This window comes from Rutilus rutilus (genome assembly GCF_951802725.1).
Source record: "Rutilus rutilus genome assembly, chromosome: 23".
In the NCBI taxonomy this organism is placed as follows: Eukaryota; Metazoa; Chordata; class Actinopteri; order Cypriniformes; family Leuciscidae; genus Rutilus; species Rutilus rutilus.
Genome location: NC_140233.1, coordinates 9,878,233 through 9,900,917, shown reverse-complemented (window position 1 = coordinate 9,900,917; position 22,685 = coordinate 9,878,233). Strand labels below are relative to the sequence as shown.

The window sequence follows — 22,685 nt, the reverse complement described above, 5'->3', positions numbered from 1 at the left end:
CTTACTGGTCGGTGTGGCTAGAGGGCACGCGTGACCAATCTTCAGTCATATTCTTGAAATGTTCAAAAAGTGGGGTCACCTGCTTCTTGGTGTAGTTCTGCAACAAGAAATTCAAAATTCACACTAATCTGGAATCAATATACACATTTTCTAAGGAAGAATGTTTTTTTCCAATATATGTGAAGTATTTTACAGACCTGTAGAAGTTCATAGACATCGGTTTGTGTAAACATGAGGTAGAAATAATCCAGGTTGTTGAGAGCAGACTGCCATGGCATATATTCCCTTTCTTTAATTAAGTATTTTGTAGTTTTTAGCGCTACAGTGACAGGAACTATCTTCGCCCTTCAAAAAGATTTATGATTCAGTATGGAACTTAATTTAAATGTGCATACACAAATAAAAAAATATATTATATTACATTATATTATATTTTTCAACAATTATATTTTATATAACTGCACCTAATTCTCAATTTTTTTGCTCAATGTATTTTTACCTTGCAAGGTTAAATGCATCATCCACTATCTGAGCTCTGTTTATGACTGGGATGACCTTTAAAAAAGAAAGAAAGAAAGAAATCTGTCAATTTCTAACCCATGTAGTGCCTTTGGCATGGAAGTGTACCAAAGTCATTCCATTGCATAAAGGAGGGGACACCCAAAATATGAACAATTATAGACCTATCTCAATAATTAATAGTATTGTGAAAATTTTTGCGAAAATAATCTTTAATCAATTATCTAGCTATCTCTCTTATAACAATTTACTATCTCAATGCCAGTCAGGTTTCAGGAAACACTTCTCTACTACCACTGCTCTTTTGAAATTTACAAATGATATTTTTTCTAGTTTTAATAACAATATGTGTACTGGTGCCATCTTCTTAGATCTTACAAAAGCATTTGATTTAGTTGATCACTATCTGCTCCTGGATAAATTATATTCAATTGGCCTTTCCCGTTCATCTCTACTGTGGTTTAACTCATATTTCCATCATCGCCGCCAGTGTGTGTCCTTCAGGGGCAGTCAGTCGAATTTTACAGGTGTAGATAAAGGCATACCTCAGGGTTCTTCGCTTGGGCCTTTGTTATTTTCCATTTTTATTAATGACTTACCACTATGCTGTTCAGAATGTGACATTCATCTTTATGCAGATGATACAATTATTTATTGCTCCAAACCAAATATTCCCGAAATAAATTATTCTTTACAACATGACTTTGATTCTGTACAGCAGTGGCTGTCATTTAATAAACTCCTGCTGAATAAATCAAAATCATATTGTATGCTTTTCCAGAAGAAGAAAGATAGAAATAATCTTAATCTGCATTTTCTTGATTTTTCTCCTTTAGAGCCAACAGAAAAATTTAAATATCTCGGTGTTTGGCTAGAAACTGATCTTTCATTCAAAGCTCATGTACACGCACTTAACAACAAACTTAGCTTTCGTCTTAAAACATTATATCAATCAATAGACTGCTTTACCTTTCAGGTTAGAAAAAGGATAGTCTCTCAGTTGTTGCTGCCTATTCTGGACTATGCAGATATTATAATATGCCAACACTACTGCCACTTGTCTACATTCTCTCGATGTGGTATACAACAGCCTGTGCCGATTCGTCCTTCGCTGCCCCTATAGGACACATCATTGTGTGATGTATGAACAGTTGTCCTGGCTTGCACCCTCAGACAGAAGACAATATCATTGGCTTCTGCTCATTTTTAAATGTATTTACTTTCAATATCCATATTATTTATCACAATATTTAGCGCCTTACAGGTCACAATATAGCCTTCGTCACAATGAACAGGTCTTCTTTATTGTCCCTAGAGTTAAGAGAGAAATTGGGAAATATGCTTTCTGTGTTAGAGCCCCTCGTGACTGGAACAGCCTTCCTGCTTACATTCGCTCGCTTACGTCTTTTCCTCTGTTCCGAACTGCTTTGTTGACATATCTTCAGAATACTTGTCTGTGTTTCTAGCATCTCGGATTTGGCATCGATATGTGTCATGTATGTTTTTATACAGTATATATATGAAAGTCAATCTGTGATGGGTGGGGTTAGTGAGAGCTTGTGTGTGTGTGCGTGTGTGTGCAGGTGTGTGTGTGGATGTGTGTGAGTGTGTGCGCTAAGGTTTTTGGTTTTCTTTTATTGTTGTTGTATTATTATTTTATTATTATTATGATTTGATTGTATCTACTCTGTTGTTCTGCTGTTTTATGTTGTTTGGATATGATCCTGAGGACCCCCATGAAAACGAGATGTTTCATCTCATGGGGTTTATCCTCTAATAAATGTTCATAAATAAATAAATAAATAAATAAAGAGATAAATGTGGTCAAATGTATTAATTAGAACTGGGTCTGTGATTTCAATGACACGTCTCTGTCTTTACCTCATGTTTCTCAGTCAGTTGTTTCAGGAGATGCTCCCAGTTCTCAGTGTCATAGTTCACTCTGTAATATCCTGTGATGTTCAGATTCACCAGCACCCATTCACTTTCAGTCGTCTTCATATCATTGTGAAAACCTACGAATAGATTATTATTTTAGTTCATTTATTATGTTATATAGGTCAAAATAGTGAGTTTGTCCCATTCAGAGCCTGGTGAAAGAACAAAATGCCACCATAAAAACAAAATAATTGGCTATATTTTGTATACACTAGAAGTCGCCTTCGCTACTGCAGTTCATTGGAACGAAACCGTAGCCAAGGCGACATCTATGTATATATCTATACCCGCCCGCGCCGTCAGATCATTTGGACGTGTGCTGTTTTCAAGAGATAACAACGATATAAATACTGTTCGTTTTCTCACACAAACCGCTCGTTTCGTGTCTTAGGCCATCAATGTGTACTTATGATGGGGAATTGTTTCATTTGGACGTGGGGAATTGTTTTAATTTGGACTCTGTGCTTGTGTTTTGAGACAGTGACCATCGACCTGCATTATATGACTGACAGACAAGAACGGTTTGACCTAAAAATATCAAAATTGAAACTACTGCGGAAACAAAGACACCTACATCTTGGATGCCCTTGAGGTAAGCTAAAACATATTAAAAATTAATTTCAAAGTGAACTATCCCTTTAACTAGTTTTTTTGTAACTTGATGCAAGGGTAATATAATACAAATAATGTTATAAATGTATAGGCTACATAAAAAATTATAAATTAAACAAAATAAAAATCATTATATAACATTTTTTGCAGTATTTACGATGTTGATGTCCATTAAAACGCGTCATCAGAGTCTGTGTAAAGTCCAATGGTCGCCTGAGGAAAATTACAAAAGGCGCGAGTAACTTGTCCCCTAAATTTCACCTCAACAAAGATTTTTTTTCCCCCATTCTTAAAATCTTCAATGTATCTACCATAGACTGTAAAGGTCTCTACCTATTTTTTACAGTCTGGTTTCCACACAGGTCACCAAAATGAAGATGTGTCACAATGGGCCGCATTTCAGCGACAGGTAGCCTACACAGGGGGCCTACTTTGTCTGCTTCAAATTTTGCAAGGCAAATTACTAAACTACTATTTTGTCATGATATGAACGATATGAACATGAAATTAGTTTAATGCAGTAATACAAAGTACACTTTAAAAGATGTAAATAAATGTTTATGACTGATTAGAAGTTAGTGTGTAAAAGTTGTGAACACTCACCACATTCCAGGACGGTTCAGCAAAGTCTGATACGACACATAAGAGGCGAAACCTTCATTCAACCAAACTTCATTCCACCACTTTAGAGTCACAAGGTTGCCAAACCACTGACCATAACACAAACAAGCCATATTATTATTATATAACACGTAGTGTAGCCATTTAAAACTTCTCATATCATAATTTTATAAATACAAGTACCATGTGAGCCAATTCATGGGCTATAATGTGGTCCATGGTGTCCAGACTGCCTAGCAGCGTGAATAAAATCGCGCTGCTAGCAAGGCAGTATGGGGAAACCCAGGCTATGGTACAGGAATGTGCAGTATGATAATCTCTTTGTGGTTCTGCAATAATGTTTTACTCACAGTATTTATTTTGAGCAACTTTTTATTTAACAAACAATTCAAATTAACTGGATAAACGTTGAAGTACTTTAAAAGGTTTTTTTTTTTTTTTTCAGTATACACAGTCCACCTGGTTATGTTTATGTTTTTTATATAACATATATAGTGTATACTATATACAGTGTCATATATTTCTAAGCAGATTCAGCCACCAGGCAGTCTGTGATTTCTCGTTGTTTTTCAGACACCCATTTTATATTTGCTTTAGCCTACGAATAGATTATTATTTTAGGTAATTTGTTATGTTATATAGGTCAAAATAGTGAGTTTGTCCCATTCAGAGCCTGGTGAAAGATGGGTACAATCCATTCATAACTATAAGAATGAGTAGAAATAGACATAACACTAAAGAAAACAGATCAGATCAGAATCAGATACTCAGAATTATGAACAAATCTGTTTTCCTTATAAATCTTGTAAACTATGTAGGTTTAAAATACAGTGTAAAACTGAAAAAAAGTATTAATAGGCTACTCAATCAAAAGATTCAATGGCCTACAACTACAGTACATGGCAAGTATACTTAGAATACTTAATTATACTTTTAAGTTGAGAATATCTCAATCAAAATATTAAGTACATGTATAGTTCAAATATACTTGGACATTTCTGTCAGTATAAGTCAAGTATACTTATATGAAATTTGTGTATATTTCTGTGAAGTGGGATAGCCTACATAAAAAGTAGAAAGTATACTTTCTTATTTTTAGTTTAAAAGAAAGTATACTAATAGCACACTTGAATACAATTATTTTTGTAAGGGTCCCTTCATATCAGTAACCTAATGAAAGGTGATTTATTGTCCATGAAGCGGATTGATGTTAGTTGATGATTGCTGAAAGCGTTGGGTGATGCTGTATCCACACCACCAGGTGTCAGCATAAGTTTTGTATAGCAGGGAGTGAAGACCATAGACATAAATAATAAATATGGTCTAGTTTATTATTTATTATTTAATGAATTAGAAGGAAAAAAGAAGAAGAAAAACAAAGAAGAGGAAAAAAGATCTTATTTTGTGTTCCACAGAAGAAATAAAGTCATACAGGTTTGGAACAACTTGAAAGTGAGTAATTGATGACAACATTTTAATTGTGGAAAAGTAACTGAGATTAATAGCAAGTGTAAACCATCATAAATAAAAAATAGGTGGCATGCTTTATATGAATTAAATTATATAATAATTATATTATATTCGTCGTAAAATGTTTTAACGATTCATGTAAAAAATAAAATAAAAACAGGGGTGAAGTCAGCTAAAATGGGCCACGTTTTGGTAAATTACTTATAATACCATCAAATAAGCTATGCATGAGATCTAATGATATTTTTATAAATTAGCATGGGTCACTTAAATATATATATCTTTTTTAATTGTGAAAAAGTATAATTGTTTTAAAATTATGAAAGATAGAGTATTAACAGGTACCTTCTCGGCACAACATTCAGGTAAAATGGGCCAATATAAAAGGAGAACAACAGGTAATCTCTGCTTAAATCATTTTATTTTTAAAAGTAAATTGACACTATTGGCTTTAGCGTGTCATAGTAAAACTATGAATTTATTTCATTAAATAGAAAGTTGAACAAATATTTCATTAAAAAATGCAATTAAAAATGAACTGCTCATGTTGTATAGGTGTGTGTTTCTGCACATTAGTGTCTTTTTTGTGCATGTATGTGTGTATGCTTGTCAAATATTTGTCAAACATGGTCAAAGATCAGAACATCAATTTCTGCTTAACTTCTGTGTACACGTGTGTGTGTATGCAGCCCATTTTAGCTGAAAATTGTGGCCCATTTTAGCTTAACATGCCATTTCTGTACAAAGAAAACAGGAAAAAAAGGAAAAAGGAAACAGTGCAAAACTAACTCAAAGTCCAACTGAAGCAAAACACAAACACAGACCGGATGTGATACATACAGTATGTATTAAAGCCGGGTTAACACTGCACGATTTTGGCCACGATTTGTCCATCTGAGACAAATTTGAGAATCATGAAAGATTCCTCTGATCCTGGGCCAAAATCTTAAGTCTTTGATCGCCACATTATCTCCGACGAAATTCTGGCAGTGTCAGAAGCAGAGTTTCACACACAGTCCTGCAGTGACTACAACTGTCAAATCAAATAATGATAACAGGATGATACAACAACAAACCTCCACTTGCTTCAGTCAAGAGTCTTCATTTTTTTCCAGATTTGTTTTTATGAAAAGCCATGATCAAAATGAACGCTAGAGATGTTTTTGTTTACTAGCCACCTTTTCTATCCCACATAAATGCAGCTCACAGTCAATAAACGTGTCTCGTATTGATGATGTAAAACTCGTATTGATGATGTTTTTAGCGGATCTTGAATGGCCGTACATTCTGACATTGAATGATAACTGAGATCCTACAGTGCGCCATTGCTTACAGCGGCGATCATGTTGGTAAAGTCTGACAAGCAACAGTTGTAAAAGACTATTCAATTGTACAGTGTGAACCCGGTTTAACATTGAAGATGAAAGACTGTAATGAGGTCAATTGTTATTTTTGAGGTCATTTTTTAGTTATCTGAACACATTTCTTTCATTCAAGCTTAAAAAAAAATGTGCAAATGACATTAACTTCAGGATGCTGTTCCATGGTTTCTTCAGATTCTGAAAAATATAACATACTTTTTTTTTAGATTTAGAATTTAAGTAGGCCTATACAAATTCAATAATTAACTTAATCAACCAGTTTTCTCATTTACTTATGATTTGGACTGTAAACAACAGCAGGCTACTGAAGATTTCACTCATTAGACAGAAACTAGGTCATAAAATAAACAAAAATAACATACTTGACAGTTTGATGAAGACACTGTATAACGTGGAAAAAAAATGCTGCATAATTATTCATGGCAATACTTAATATAAATTAAAATATATTTATATTTATGTTAAGCATCACATCTATAGGCTCACTGAATGATTTACCATTATTTCGGCTGTTGTTCTATAGCTGCTCGTCTCTTATATATGACAACTCCTGTTCCAAACACCAAAAGCAGAGCCAAAACTATCAGCAATGAGGGAATCACTGATTTAAATGGTTCTCCGTGATCAAATTCTGAAACAAACTAGTTAAAAAGGTCACAAACACATTAGAAACACTTGAAAGGGGTGGATTTTGGAATCCACTGCTGCTTCAATGTATGTAATGAGTGATTATAATCAAGGTATTAATCAATATTTTTCCTTCTAAATATCACGAGCTGAATGACATTTCTAGGCTTGTGAGATTTTATAGAAGTTACCAGTGTGATCACTGAAATGTTCTTTTCATGTATTCTCTAATGTCTGTATTTGATATCTGAATGCAGTAACAGTGCTCGCTCATTCAGCCCGGCTACCAGAAATGAAATATGGAAAGATGTTTTGCTTTGTTAAGAAAGGTCTTCAACATGTGTCAATACATACTTCTGTTTTTCTAGGGTACCCTGATGACTATAAGTCACAGGGGTAATTGAAGTCTATAGTTTAAGGGAACCTTTCTCAGGTGTGTGTGTTATTCTTCTTGGTTGCAGGTTAATAACCCCTTGATCAGCAGGGATCACTGGTGGTCCTGGATTATTGTTGTTCAAAATGCATTACTCGTCCAAACATCACACTCTTACTTGATCTGGACAAACTCAGCATCACAAGAAAGATTTAAGACTCCAGCTTCGATATTTGACCACTGTTTATGATTAAACTGGTTTGCAGTGACATTAATTTCTTAATTTATGCCAGGAGTGCAAAATAATTAATCTGTAACATTCGTTATTTTGAATAGAAATCATCACTCATAAAACATTCATTCTCATCTTCTCCGGTTTATTTGTGTTCAAATACATAAAATATACAGAATCCGCCAGGGCTATTAGTACAATGGTGCGCATATTTGGAGAAATAATGATTAATTATCACATGTTAGTAAAATAGATTTGACCTCAGAGCTCTATCATTTGCTGTACAGCTGTCAATCATCTCACGTGGTTCAACATGACCATAATTCTGCCTCTTCTGCATGACGCGTCTTGTGTACACTTCCTCATTCTGGACATCCGTGATAACAAAGCGAAAGTGACATTTCTTAACCGAAACAAGAAGCTAATAAATGCACGATTGAAGTATATGTGTGTTATTTTCGTGCGATTTGGGGTATTTTTATATGAATAAAGAATAAAGCTAAGCATAGCCCATAGTTTCATATAAAATGCTAAATATAACATATTTCAAAATCTTTTTTTGACTTGAAACCATTTTAAACCGCGACCGGAATATGATACAAATACTCGATGGTGTTTTAAAGTGAGCTTTAAATAAAAGTGTAATATTAATTAATTGAATTGTGTCATGTAGCTTGAGGCTACCTGTTGTGCTAATGCACCTGCTACAGGAGCTTTCTATTCCATAATATTTAAAAAAAAGTTTTTAAAGAATTCGCATTTAAAGTTCCAATAATAGTTTTTTTGTTGTTTGTTTTCTAACAAAACTTAAGATAATAAGTGGATTATTCATGTATAGTGGGATTACAGAGGTGTAAATGGCCAAGCATTATGCCAGAAGAAAGGCTATAATGGCTGAATTCAAACAAAAGAATAAGGATAAAAGAATAAGGAAGATTAAGTCTCATACTGGCAGAGGCTTGAAAGGTTGGTCGATTTAAATGAAAAGAACATGAATTGGGCCAGTTCTCCTCACCAGACATTAGTCAGAGACTGTAAATGGGTGTTTACAGGGCAATAAAATATTTAATAAGAATCTTATTAGCCTTCTCTGAAACTTCTCCAAAGTCTCCCCTGACATGGTCTCACAATAGGCATCATAAAAGGCACAATTTTAGAGATATCATCCTCAGTTTTGAAATGAAGTATGACCACAATTGTGGCTACACTTTAGTTGTGGTTATAAGTTGATATCCTACATTCACATAATATTTGTATACATTTAATAAATATATTCTTAATATTTGTTGTTTTTGTTTTTATGTTTGAGCTTATATATCTCAATATTAAAAGTCTGGTTAATTTTGCGTCTTGAACTGTAAACTCTCAAGGGTTGGCTTTCTAAATATATGTTGGTTATGTGACAATTCAGAATGACTTATGAGCAGCAACCTTTTTATTTTGGGTATGTGAATATGCTTCACTTGCCAAAATTGGGGCTGACTAGTAAGGGGAACCACTGGCATTATTGGAGATGACCGAGTTGTTCGGGACATGTTGGCACCCAGCGACCCAAATTCTGCGACCTGGAAGGTCATGACATGTCTAACTTCAGGGTCTGAGTGTCAGCCGCATAATAGATGGAGATATGCTTCAGTCTATCTGTATATGTGTGGAAAATTACTATGTTTATCTATTTCTTAGCCAATCAGAAACTGCAACCTGAAGCAAGGGCATAGCTTAGACCTTGGTGAAGGGTATAATAACTGTGATCTTTGTAGCTGTAAGCGAGGCGGCCTACGAACTCCTGTGTGAGTCTAAAGCTGACTTCTGCTGATGAAACTGCAAACTATCTTCAGTAAAACTTTTCTTCAATTTATTATAATTCTGACTCCTGGTCTTCTTTCAAACATCTGGTCCTTAGGTCCTAAACTGTTACCCCCCTAACACATTAATATTGTATTAAGTATTAATACAACACATATTAATATAACACTAAAACTAATATAAAAGTGCAATGCAGATATGTGGACATGTTTTAAACATGTCTGATCCTCCAGACAGATGTCAGTCTGTGACAGTGTTGTAAGAATTGAGAAATTACAAAATGCCGGATTAGTCTGGTTGAAGAGCGACCAGACCCTGAGAGGACAAAGGACCTCTCTGGAAATTAAGGCCGTGTGTCCACCAAAGCGTTTTTTTACTCGCGGCTGGCGTGTTTTTTCAATTGTTTTCAATGGGAGCGCCGCGTTTTTAAAACGCCATGAGCGTAACGAGGCGCTGAGCGTCTTTTTTACGCTGAAGCGCTGAGCGTTCGGCGTTTTTTACTGGTCGCCGAGAGTTGAAGAATGTTCAACTTTTGGTAAAACGCAGCGCTCATCACTGTCACTTTTTACCCAACCGTCCAATCACAGTGGAGGAGGGGCGGGACTAATACCACACCGACCAACCGCGTCCGCCCGCCACATGATTCTGCTTGTACAACGTCAACAGATGACAACAACAAGCATAATAACGGAACAAAATCAAGAGCCAGATAAAATACATTACATTACATTGTATTGACATTTTAATATAGAATCAACACAGAAACAAAATAAGTGTGAAATGAGATACTAGTAAGACTTTCTCGGATATTCCGTATCATAACAAGCAAAGTGTCTCGGTCTCAACCGTCTCAACTGAAAAAACGCTGCGCTGCCAAAACGCTCTCAAGCGCCCACAGCTGAGCGTTTATAGCAGAGCGCCTAGCGTTTTCAGCTGGCTAATAACGCTTTGGTGGACACACGGCCTAACATTTGAACTAGCCCTCATGCACTAGTGAGACAAAAGTCTCACCTCCGAGTCATCCTAATCTACTGTACATTTCATTCCCTCATCCCTCACCCCCTCTCTCTCTCAAACTCAGATCACCTGAACTCACCCAAGAAAATGTATAGTTTAATGCAGGGGTGTCCAAACTCAGTCCTGGAGGGCCACTGTCCTGCAGAGTTTAGCTCCAACCCCAATTAAACACACCTGAACCAGATAATCAGACCTTGATTATCTGGTTCAGGTGTGTTTAATTGGGGTTGGAGCTAAACTCTGCAGGACAGTGGCCCTCCAGGACTGAGTTTGGACACCCCTGGTTTAATGTGAATGATTGTCACAGAGTATTTTTCATGTTTGGTATCTTTTAAAATGTCTCAGTGCGACTGGTACAAATGTCTCATTTCCAAATAAGTAAAACAAAAGGTAATAAGGTTTTTAAGAGTTTAGGGATAACTGACACACAAAGGAAGGCAAATGGTCTCAAAAGGTGTAACTTCTGAATGCAAATTTCCATTGTTAAAAGATGTTTCCAAGTGAAGGAGGTCCTGACTATATAGTGAAATGCAGCAGGGGATTCGGGGCCTTTCTGTACCTCAGATTAGCATCTTCTCTCTATTCCTGAGCATTTGATGTTTTGTATCGATTATCTTTGAATTGATTATGAAATTGGCATGATACATTTACCTGACATAATAAATTGTTACATTTGATTATTCTAACCGACTTTGGCATTATTTTCATTAAAGAGTTAAAGGAATAGTCAAACATTCGCTCATAATTAATGATCCACAGATATCATTAAAACGAGATGAAAATAACGAGAGAATACATTTTCAAATGTATTGCATTTAATCAAAAAATACTTTGCCTCGAGAAAAGACAGTAACACGTAAAGACCTTTCGCGCTGGTCGGATGCCGGTTTTGGGCCGATGGAGCGCGAGCCTTACAGTGTGTTTTAGCAAACATTGATTTTACAGAACAAAATCCGAGATATTGGATCACTAAAGATGTTTAAAACACAAACATATAAAGTACAATCTTTAAAAAAATATGTATTGAAAACACAATTATGTATCATTCATTTACTTGTTTAAAGATGTTTCACTAATCTCCATGACTTCCTGCTGTGTTTTATGCATTGGTGGTTTTTCTACACTCTCTTCAGATCCTGAAAACAAAACAAAATAAAATTTTATTTTATTTTTAATAAGTGAGCAGAAAATGTTATAAGATATTGAAAACTAAATACTCACTCGAAGCAGCAGAATAATCACTTTTAGATGAAGCTAGAACATCAAAAACAGATTTTTTTTAATGACAATGGTATCATAAAAAAAATTTTTTTGGTTTTATCTTTTGCATCATGTCTATCACATCTGGCAGACTCATTTTAATTTGTAGATCCTACCTGCTCGTCTCCTCCTGTATTTATATATGACGGCTCCAGTCCCAAACACCAACAGCAGAGCCAAAACTATCAGCACTGGGAGAATCACTGATTTAAATGGTTCACCATGATCAAATTCTGAAACAAACATGTTAAAACTGTCAGATTAGAAAGACAGCTCTGTAGTATATTTTACATTTTCACACCTCATTACCTAAAGTGACGTCCAGTTTGTTGTCCAGACTGAGGTGTGTGGCAGAGCAGCTGTATTTGTGTTTGTCTGCACTGATCTCCAGACTCTTCCTCATCTGGTACGTCCCGTCACCATTGGGCAGCAGATCTCCTCCAGTGATCTCATGATCAGATACAGGCTGTCCATCTCTGAACAGGGTCAGGTTGATGTGACGAGGGTCAAATCCTGTTGCCAAACAACTCACACGAGACCCTCCAGAATCTGAGTTTGCTTTTTGTGTGAGTGTGATATTGGGCTTTTCTGTAGGAAGAGGAAAAAAATAAACGAGAACGTCAGAGAATGTTTTACATGTATAAATACATGGGTTTATTTTTAATTCTGAAGATTTACTCTAAACAGTTACATTTGTTTTCATAAAATAAATTTAGGGAATTTAGATGTGCCCTTGAGTACGTACTTTTTCTGTTAATTTGATCTCTTCTCTTTTTGAGGTAATTCTTGAGAGTTGTTATACAAAGTGGGTAAAAGAAATTTACTGCTTCCTGCTTAAAATCTTCCAGGTGAGGTTTGATCAGTTCTTGTTTAATATTTACAGTCACAGTATAAGTAAACGTGTTGTTAATGTAACGCAGTTCATCTGTGGTGGAGCCTCTGGCAGCATCTGCAACGATCATCTTTCCAGGCTTGTCGGAGTCCAGCAGCTCACACACAGCCAGTTTCTGATAAACATCAAGACCTGTGAGGGAAATGAGGGAGAATTGTTATGGGAGACTGTCATGGATTGGCCTCCTTAATCTACACTCTTTGTTTAGCAAACCATTTTTGATATTGTATATATTTGAATTTGATACTGTAACTCTAAAAGTGTCATTGTAAATAACCACATGCTATTTTACAACCTAAACTAACATTGCCTTGTAAAAAAGTTATCAAAATCAAATTATCTGATCGTCACTGTTTCCCCTAAGTGTGGGAATACCATTCCCATTCACATACCTTATAACTCACCCATTCATACTTTACAGTCACTCTAAATGCAGAATGAAACCCACTATATAGTAGCGATCATAAACACAGCTCAAAGGCTATATCATCTAGAGGTCGACCGATATGTTTTTTTTTCAGGCCGATGCCGATGCCGATCTTTTGAAATCCGGGTCGGCCGATGGCCGATAAATGCTGCCGATTTATTTTGGCCGATATTTGGCCGATTATGTGCTTGTTTTTAACCTCTATTTGAAAGATAAAATGTAACACAAATAATTACTTAAGATAGACAAGATTTCTCAACAAAAACATTTATTGAACACTTTACCAATCTGCACTTGTACAAAAGACAAAAAGAACTTGAGATATGTTTGGTAATTGTACCTGAATGAATTGAAAATTAATTTGCTACATTTCAGATTAATATATTTGTTTTCCTTAACATTTTAATTAACAGTAACTTAAACACTTTGCAGTTTGAATGATGTCCTGATAAACAAAATGACGGAGTATGTTTTTATGTTTCCACTGTTCGATCGCGCCCGCGCCTCACACACACACACGCGCGCGCGTTTGCACACAAATATAAGTAAACACTTTGCGACTTTAAACACACGCAACTTTTCGATCTCGATCGCGCCCGCGCCTCTCTCTCTCTCTCACACACACAACATATTCCAGCATTGCAATCTTTACATCGCAGCCGGAGCTAAAGCGGAGCTACAGATTAGGTGTCCCTAAAGAACCCGCGTATCTAACAGTAGTTCCGCATTACTTTGCACGCGAGTTTTATTTATTTTTATAGCGTGTATTCTCCGTGGAAATTTATACACCGAACCGTGACGCCTGTACCGTTTCGGTTCAATACGAATACATGTAGGGTAGAGTGGGGGAAAACGCCCCCCACCTGTTTTTCCCAAAATAACCACTAAAAGTAGTCAATATAGGTTTTTACTGTTGCTATGCACTACGTTGATAACGGGGATATACAAATCTCTATGGAGAAGCTGACACCAGCGACACATTTGAAGAGAAGAGGATTACATGGTAAATGCTATAATTTTCAGATATTAGTAAATAGCCTAAGTGTTTAAGAGAATATTGTTCTGCAGGATATCACAGTGATGTATGATAGATGAATAGTGAAGTCTGTAGTTTGAGATCATATATTATTTATAAGGAATATAATTATATTTTAAAAATTAAACATTATTTTAAAAAACTCATAGCTTGTGGGGTAAAACGCCCCCTACGCTGAGGGGTAAAACCTTTTACCCTACCTTGGGGGGCGTTTTACCCCACCGCTGGGGCAAAACGCCCCCTTTGTACAAAAATATTTTCAGTGGAAATACTAATTAATTATGAAGGCTGAGCAATTTTGATATTTGGTGAATAACTCCTGCCATAGTCACTCAAAACCGGGATGGCAATTCTAGTCACATTTATGTTTTGTTTCACTGTAATGTCACATTTTCCTTAAGGGGGGCGTTTTCCCCCACTCTACCCTACCGTTCCACCCCTAGTCTACAGTGAAATACAGTTACACATTAAGGCCAATTTATACTTCTGCGTCGGGTGCGCGTAGTAGGTACGGCGTAGCATACGCATAGACGCGTATCATACGTCGTACCCTTCGCCGTACCCTGACGCGCACCTCCTCAAAAATGTAACTACGCGTCGCGGAGACGCGGACCGCAAGATCTGTGATTGGTCGGCTTGGTAGCATCTCATTTCCTCCTACACATTTCCGGCGTGTTCTTCTGAACCGCCCGTCATTTTTAAATTCGGTTCAACCGTCAACAGGTTCACAGGTTGCACGTACCATCTCCTCCGACGCCTTCTCTCGTTTCTGCCTTTTAGTTTTAATGATTTCACTAAAACTGTTTTTCCACCTCGATAAGCTCCAACTCCAACATGATCCACTCTCTTTCAGACGCTAGTAGCCTAAACTCAAAACAGCCGCGAGGAATCTAAACACAGTGGAAAATTAAAACCCGCCCCCGCCAACTAGCGTCTCGGTGGTGTAACTGTAGAGCAACACAAACATAACGCAGAAGTATAAAGGCCTCATTATACTTCTGCGTCGGACCTACGCCGGAGCCTATACGCCGTAGGCAACGTGTTGGTTTTAATTTATACTTCTGTGTAGTTGTCCGCGTTGACGCGTACCTAGTGAGCGTGTGAAACCCCGAGGGAGGGGTTCTGGCAGACCAATCACAGCGCTTGTGTCCGCGTAGAATTGACGCGTTGTTACATTTTTGGAGAGGTGCACGTCAGGGTACGCCGTAGGGTACGCGCGCTACACACAGCCTACGACGTAGCTACGGCGGCAGTTCGACGCAGAAGCATAAAACAGGCTTAAATGCTCACGACGGAGTCACCTACGTGCGTAGCCTACGACGTACACTACGGCGTACACTCGACGCAGAAGTATAAATTGGCCTTTACACTACTGTTTGGCCAGCATTTTAACCGTGTTTAATCCAGCTACTAGCTAACGGAATGTTAAAGTTAACTGCTGACTAGTGTCAAGTGCAGCGAAGCGATGTTTCTGTTATTCTAACGTCCGTTTCAGAGCATCCAAGAGAAGCACAGGCATAACAGTAGCACTGATATGAAGCACAGAAATGCGCGTTGAATATTCGGTCCGGTAAATAACGGTCGTTAAGGCACCAGTGCCGTATTAGCACTGGGTCTGTCTGTAGCTACCCAACCCTAGCAAAGCAAAGCCAGTCCTTCACTAGCATATAGTTGGTCTCTTTTTTTTATTACTTATTTCTCTGCATTGAGTGACAACCCTCTCAAATATAAGACACACAAACAGAACAAATAAAAGTCTCAGATTCACTGTCTGTAAATTCTTGCTTACTTATTGTGACATGATCGCAACCCTTCTGCTGTGCTAATGCAACCTCAACTACGCTATCAATTTCAAAGTAGCCGAACGTCATGTCGCCTATTCATGTTTTTTCTCTAAGTTGGCAGTAACATATCAAAAGTTTTTAATTAAATATAAAGGAGTTTTGTTTCTCCAAGGAACTTAGCTCCTTCCTTAAGCACTGGATGAGGTCTGCTCACTCTGCTGGAGAATGACGGCGCTGATCCACTTGTCCGACACGACTGTCGCGTGGTGTCGCGACGCCTCCCCACATTGGTACGTTGATGGGGGTTTACCGCTATGGGCGTGGTTTTGACCCAGCGGGAAATGTAGCGTATCAGAACAGAGGACCTGCGAGAGACTTCCCTCCGTCTCCATATGCTCTACTTCTATTGGATAGACGCGTCGCGTCTGACGGAATTCATTTGCATAAAGATGGGCATCGGCCAGCTTTTTGACGCGCAGCATTAGGCTTGTTTGAGATGAGCAAAATCTGCGCAGAATCGATCACCGGTGATCAGCGCGAGATGCATGCCGGTTAGAAATGTGTCCGAGTGCGGTCCGCCTTGCTCTGATGTCATGCTGACGTATGTCAAAAATCTCTCGCGAGCGCAGGGCACACCTGTCGGATTCTGCAGTCGAGCGCAGTTGCTCTCCACCGACTGCGCTGATCAAAAGCATGATGGGAAACGACTTGCTGACGACACAGCTTAATGTTCATTGGTTTAAACAACCGTGATGTATTGTTCTCTTTTAAAATGTTTGATTTTAAAACTCTGATATCATGTTTTGTGTGTATACGTTATGTGTGAATATTCCCAACGTATCTAACAGTGCGATTTCTATGGGTTATGCAATTTAATTTTTATAAAAAATAAATAAATAAAAACACATATGTCTGTATTAAAGAAAAAAAATATTGATAAACATGTATTTGGAATGGAATTAAATAACAAGTACTTTGGGTGTCTTGTTCATTTGATTTATTTTCATATAAAAGCAACATAAATTGAATTACATCCAGTTTATTAGCAACACTGTGCACGAGCGTGAATCCCGCGATTTCCATCTTTGATCTCGCAGGTGTCAGATCCACTACGAGAAGAGAGAACTGTCCGGCTTGCCTGCGCTTTTTTCACTCCTCCTCTCACTGCAGCCGCCTACTCTCGACTACATTTCAGGCGAGGCAAGGCGCATCTCAAACAAGCCTATTTTTTCAGATGAAGCGCCGCCTTCCCGGAATGCTTTGCGGGCGCGACAAAGTCGCTTGACGTCACCCATAGGAATACCCCTCATTTACACCGCACACGTCTGACTGCGGCGCATTACGGCTGCGACACGGCTACCGGAGCTGATCGCGCCCATTCTAGTCAATGCTTGTGTTTACACCGGCCGCGACGCGGCGCGTTTCAGAAGCTTCCCAGAAGTGGCTTCTCGCGCCGCTTCGCTAAATATAGGCGCCTAGTCTATTTTTGACGGACGCGCGTCCAAGTCGCACCGGAAATACAAAATAAAAGTAAAAAAAACTTTGTCAAATTCAAAATAAACACCCTGTGCAACAACCCAAACGTATTACACACCAATATCCTTGGTAGAAACCATAGACTGTATGGTAGAAACCCAAAAATCAAGAAAAAACACGTTGGACAGGCAAATCACGTGGTCTCGCGCATCCAGTCGCTCCGCTTCTGAAATGCTCCTGGTGTGAGTTGGCACCGCGTGGAGGACGGAATAAAACCTTGTCGCAGACGTAATGCACCGCACACGTGTGCAGTGTAAATGAGGGGTCACACCGCACACGTCTGCGGCGCATTACGGCTGCGACACGGCTACCGGAGCTGATCGCGCCCATTCTAGTCAATGCTTGTGTTTACACCGGCCGCGACGCGGCGCGTTTCAGAAGCTTCCCAGAAGCGGCTCTCCGCGCCGCTTCGCTAAATATAGGCGCCTAGTCTATTTTTGACGGACGCGCGTCGAGTCGCACTAGAAATACAAAATAAAAGTTAAAAAAACATTGTCAAATTCAAAATAAACACCCTGTGCAAACTCCCAAACGTATTACACACCAATATCCTTGGTAGAAACCATAGACTGTATGGTAGAAACCCAAAAATCAAGAAAAACCACGTCGGACAGGCAAATCACGTGGTCTCGCGCATCCAGTTGCTGCGCTTCTGAAATGTTCCTGGTGTGAGTTGGCACCGCGTGGAGGACGGAATAAAACCTTGTCGCAGCCATAATGCGCCGCAGGCGTGTGCAGTGTAAATGAGGGGATATAGTGGAGCGCGGCACGGACAAGTGGATCAGCGCCGGACTCTAGGCGCAGCATGCGTCGAACGCGTGCGGCGTGTTCCACAACAACACTAGGCTGCCCACAGATGCGCCTGCCTAATAATCGGCTTGATACACTTGGATATTGGCCGATGCCGATTATGTTAAAAATGCAAAAAATCGGCCGATGAATCGGTCGACCTCTAATATCATCTTACATTTTAGTTTTCAGACAATGTTTTAAAAATATTAGAAGAATATTTATATTTTTATATATTTTTAATAAAGAAACAATATAGAAGACTTTGCAGAAAATATTATAAAGTTATACTTTTAATTCTGACACCACAAATGATTTCACCTAAAAAACAAAAAAAAATTAAATCAAACATTAAAAATATGCTCATCAAAAAGATGTATTTAAGCAACTGAATATGTACAGTATGAATTGCATTTTTAAATAGATTAATAGATGTCATTGAGCCAGATACTTACTGTCATTTTGCCTTAACAGTTCTGATCTTCTCAAAAAGGAGTTATACATGTAGTCACTTAAACCCTTTATGTAATCTGAATCAATCACATCATCCTCATTCGTCGTATTCCCTCTTGGAAAATATGTCTTTGAATTATAGTATCCAACTGTGATGTCATCCAAAGTTGTTGTGCAACTAAATTCAGGAAATTGTGTTTTTCCACGAATGTAAGTTGAAAGCAACCACAAAGAGTGAGAACCTGAAAAACAAACTGATTATTGGTGATTACAATGGATTATTGTTTATTTTTGATTCTTTATTGATTGATTTCTACCATAGTAGGCTATGAGACTGTATACAATAAAACTTTTAAGCTTCATCCTATTTATTTTTAATGTAAAACATAAGCCTTGTAATCTTGGCAATGACTTATACTTTCATTCAGAATGAAAATGATATGAGTAGGGGAGAGCGGGGCACAACCTTACACTTTTTTACTTTCTCAGTTTGTATAAATCCACTTGGGGTTAAGGAAGGATTTTTTTTTTACACATTAATTTCACACATGTATAGTACAAATATGTGGTCTCGCTTCATTAATACAGACTAGTGTATCCTTTTTTCTTTATTTTATGAAGATAGAATGATGCCATAAAGAATCGCATGTGCAGGGTAAGATCTGTGAAAGTGTACATAAGACAATATAAATTAAATTTGCATGCGCAAGAAGATTTGTGAAGGTGTAAATCGCCTTTCAAGCGTAAGAAAAAATATTTGCATTTTACTGTTATTCGAAAGTATAATTCATGTATTGTGAAACTGCAGCTTCATGCTAATGCAATTTAATTTACGCTTACAATATTATGTACACTTTCATAAATCTTACCCTGCACATGGGATTTTTTATGGCAAAATTTTACCTTCATAATATAAAGAAAAAAAGCATACAACAAGCTAATGAGTGAACAGTGAAAACATGCCCATAGGGTACACTGTAATATGAGGGGCACATTGTAACGACCATATGACAGCTTAAGATGTTGTCTGATCTAATAAGAAAAAATATACTAGATATACAACATAGTTCAAAATAGTGTGAGGAAAGTCATGGCCTAGTGGTTAGGGAGTTGGACTGGTAACCCAAGGTTGCTGGTTCAATTCCAGAACCGGTGGGAAATGACTGAGGTGCCCTTAAGCAAGGCACCTAACCCCTAATCGCTCCCCGGGCGCCACACAAAGGCTGCTCTGGGTGTGTTTGCAGTGTGTGTGTGTTAACTACTCACTACTCTGCTCCTAATGTGTGTGCATTAACTTGGATGGGTTACATGCAGAGGTCAAATTCCAAGTATGGGTTACCATACTTGGCCTTCACTTTCACTTTTCACTTTTTAAAAAGCAAAATAGATGAAGAAACGCAATCAGACATTCAGAAAAACACAAAGCTGAACACAACACACCCCATCCACACACCGCTCTCATGGGACAAGAGACAAATAGACGGGCCAGAATGCTTTGCATTTCATGAAGTAATAATTTCTGAATATTGAACTCAACTCACAGTCTTTACTCGCAGTCACCTCTTTCTCATGGTTTGCCAATAGAATTCATAAAAGTTATATGTTAATAACATCACAAACATCAAAGAATTGCATAGTTCTAATAGCGTGGCACATTGTAACACAATGACCTCACCTGGGATTTATATCTGGCTAGTGATCTTTCTTGTTTCCAATCTTGTATCTTTCTTGTATCTCTCTTCTTAAGTCACCACATGTGTAATACATCTAACCCTGTTTAGGTTGTACCCCGCTCTACCCCAACGCTCTCGTAAGGTCAAGGAGGACATGTACGCTTTTAAACTTCTAATAATATTTAAAAACGTAAACAACTTACCATATGAAGCAGATGGAAGTGAAAGTGTGAGTAAAAAAACGACATACGATTGTGTCCATTTGCACTGCATGCTTTTAGTCTTCAAATATTTTGCATATAGAATATGGCTGGGGCGGTGCGAAAATTTCTGTTTGAGCAGCCGTGTTTTCTGAAGCTCGTTATAGTTGTCCCCAAAAGTTTGCTTTAAGTGAGTTACTCCAACTGACTTGTCACGCGATGACTTCACAAAAATTGATTAAACCTACCAAAGTAAAAGTAGACCCCAAAGTGAAAGATCTGTCGCCTAATATTAAAAAGAAAATTGAGGCCAGAGAAATGAAGCACGCCTACGCATTAATGGAGGTCTCTGTAAACAGTAAAAGAGAATGCGGAGAATGCGGAGAGTGGGTTCCCTCCCTGCAACCCAATCCTGCGGGAAAAGGGCCAGCAGCTGACAGACAGAAGGCGGAAACCTCCAAACCATTTTGGAGGCAATTTTAAAACTGGAAAGGAGGGTGGATGAGAAGCTGGCGGATTTAACCGAGCAATCTAAGCAAAGCAGCGCCATGATTGCAAGCTTAACGAAGGCGATTCAGTTCAACACAGAAGAGGTGAATGAGTGCAAGAAAAGAGTCAAGGACTTGGAGATACAAAATGAGCATCTTCGCAAGGATAATTGTGATCTTAAGGAGAGGGTGAGAGAACAGGAAAGATATAGAATGAGATGGTGTCTCCGTATCAAAGGCATTCAAGAAAAAAAAGATGTCATTCAGATTGCACCTGAGATGGAGGCAAAGATGGAAGAGGCGGTTGACATCGTCCATAGGCTGGGAAGAAGGATAGACAATAAAAACAGAAATGTCATCGTGCTGTTCACTCAAAAGCGGGTGAAGGATGAAATCTGGCGTCAAAGCAAAAATTCTCCTATTTGCAAGGCGGAAAGAATGTTCGATTCGCGGAGATGCTTCCTCGAGAGGATTTGGAAGACAGACGAAAGCTGTGGCCTCAAATTGATCAAGCAAGGAGGGCAGGAAAGCTCGCTTTCTTTCGCGGTCCATATGGCTTCATTGAAGGACGACGGATTGACGTTGACGGGTGAATTGATACATTTCTAAGCGTCTATCAAGCCGTTGGAAACTTTTCAATGGGACACTAGAGCTCTATCTGAAAGTCGCGGTTCATATATTAGTGACTGAGTGAGCTTACAAGTGGTGGTTCGATTTGTGGTTTTATAGTTCTCTTTTTCTGTTTTCTTTCTTTCTTTTTTTTCTGTTTTAGCGTAATGATTAAGGACAAAATAATTTTGGGTTCTATGAAGGTTAGGGGCTTAAAGACTTTCCTGTAGCTCAAACAGTAGAGCGTTGGTGCTTGCAACGCTAAGGTCATGGGTTCGATTGAAAGCAAGAACTGATAAGAATGTAAATGTGTAGGCTACCTTGAAATGCAATGCAAGTCGCTTTGCATAAAAGCGTCTGCCAAATGCATAATGTAAAAATGTAAATGTAAAGGACATTGTTAAAAGGAAAGCAGTTTTTCTATTTTGTAAAGGGCAGAAAGTTCATTGTATGTTTCTACAAGAGACTCGTTCTTCGGACTCGGATGCATCTTGCTGGACTAATCAATGGGGGGAGAAGATTTTTTTTTCAGCCGTGGTTAACCGTTCAGGAGGAGTGGCAGTATGCTTCAACAAATGTCCTGGGGAAGTCGTCGTTCATAAAGCTGATGGAAGTGGTCACTGGTTGATGGTGGTACTGGATTTTTTTTTTTTTTTTTTAATTAATATTTATGGCTTTAACAATATTTAGCAGCTCAAAACCAGAAATTATTAGAAGATACTTCCAATATGATCTCAGAAACTAAAGTGCGGTACCGCGGTACCCATCTGATAATGTTTTAGTAGGAGGGAACTGGAATATGGTTCCTGACGAGTGGAAAGATAGATGCATGGCCTCTCAGACTTAACAAGGGGCGGCTTAATGTTAGTGTTGATTTTTTGATGACAGAAAATAATTTGAGTGATGTTTGGCAATATTTAAATCCTGAGGTTGAATGTTTT

The 22,685-nt window shown here is 38.1% G+C and overlaps 1 protein-coding gene across 1 annotated transcript in view; it reads right to left on the bottom strand.

Annotated features, from left to right (window-relative positions):
* LOC311282800 (uncharacterized protein) overlaps positions 1–21,000 on the bottom strand; it is a 28,006-nt gene extending 7,006 nt beyond the window's left edge. The window contains exons 1-10 of the mRNA XM_084396808.1: positions 20,651–21,000; positions 18,777–19,016; positions 18,613–18,642; positions 12,603–12,881; positions 12,167–12,445; positions 11,974–12,090; positions 11,819–11,851; positions 11,652–11,733; positions 198–345; positions 6–97 (exon numbers count right to left, since the gene is read on the bottom strand). Coding sequence (XP_084252934.1) covers positions 6–97; positions 198–345; positions 11,652–11,733; positions 11,819–11,851; positions 11,974–12,090; positions 12,167–12,445; positions 12,603–12,881; positions 18,613–18,642; positions 18,777–19,016; positions 20,651–20,720 — 1,370 coding nt within the window. The 5' untranslated portion in view covers positions 20,721–21,000. The remainder of the gene's footprint in view (positions 1–5; positions 98–197; positions 346–11,651; positions 11,734–11,818; positions 11,852–11,973; positions 12,091–12,166; positions 12,446–12,602; positions 12,882–18,612; positions 18,643–18,776; positions 19,017–20,650) is intronic.
* Between the last annotated feature and the right edge of the window lie 1,685 nt (positions 21,001–22,685).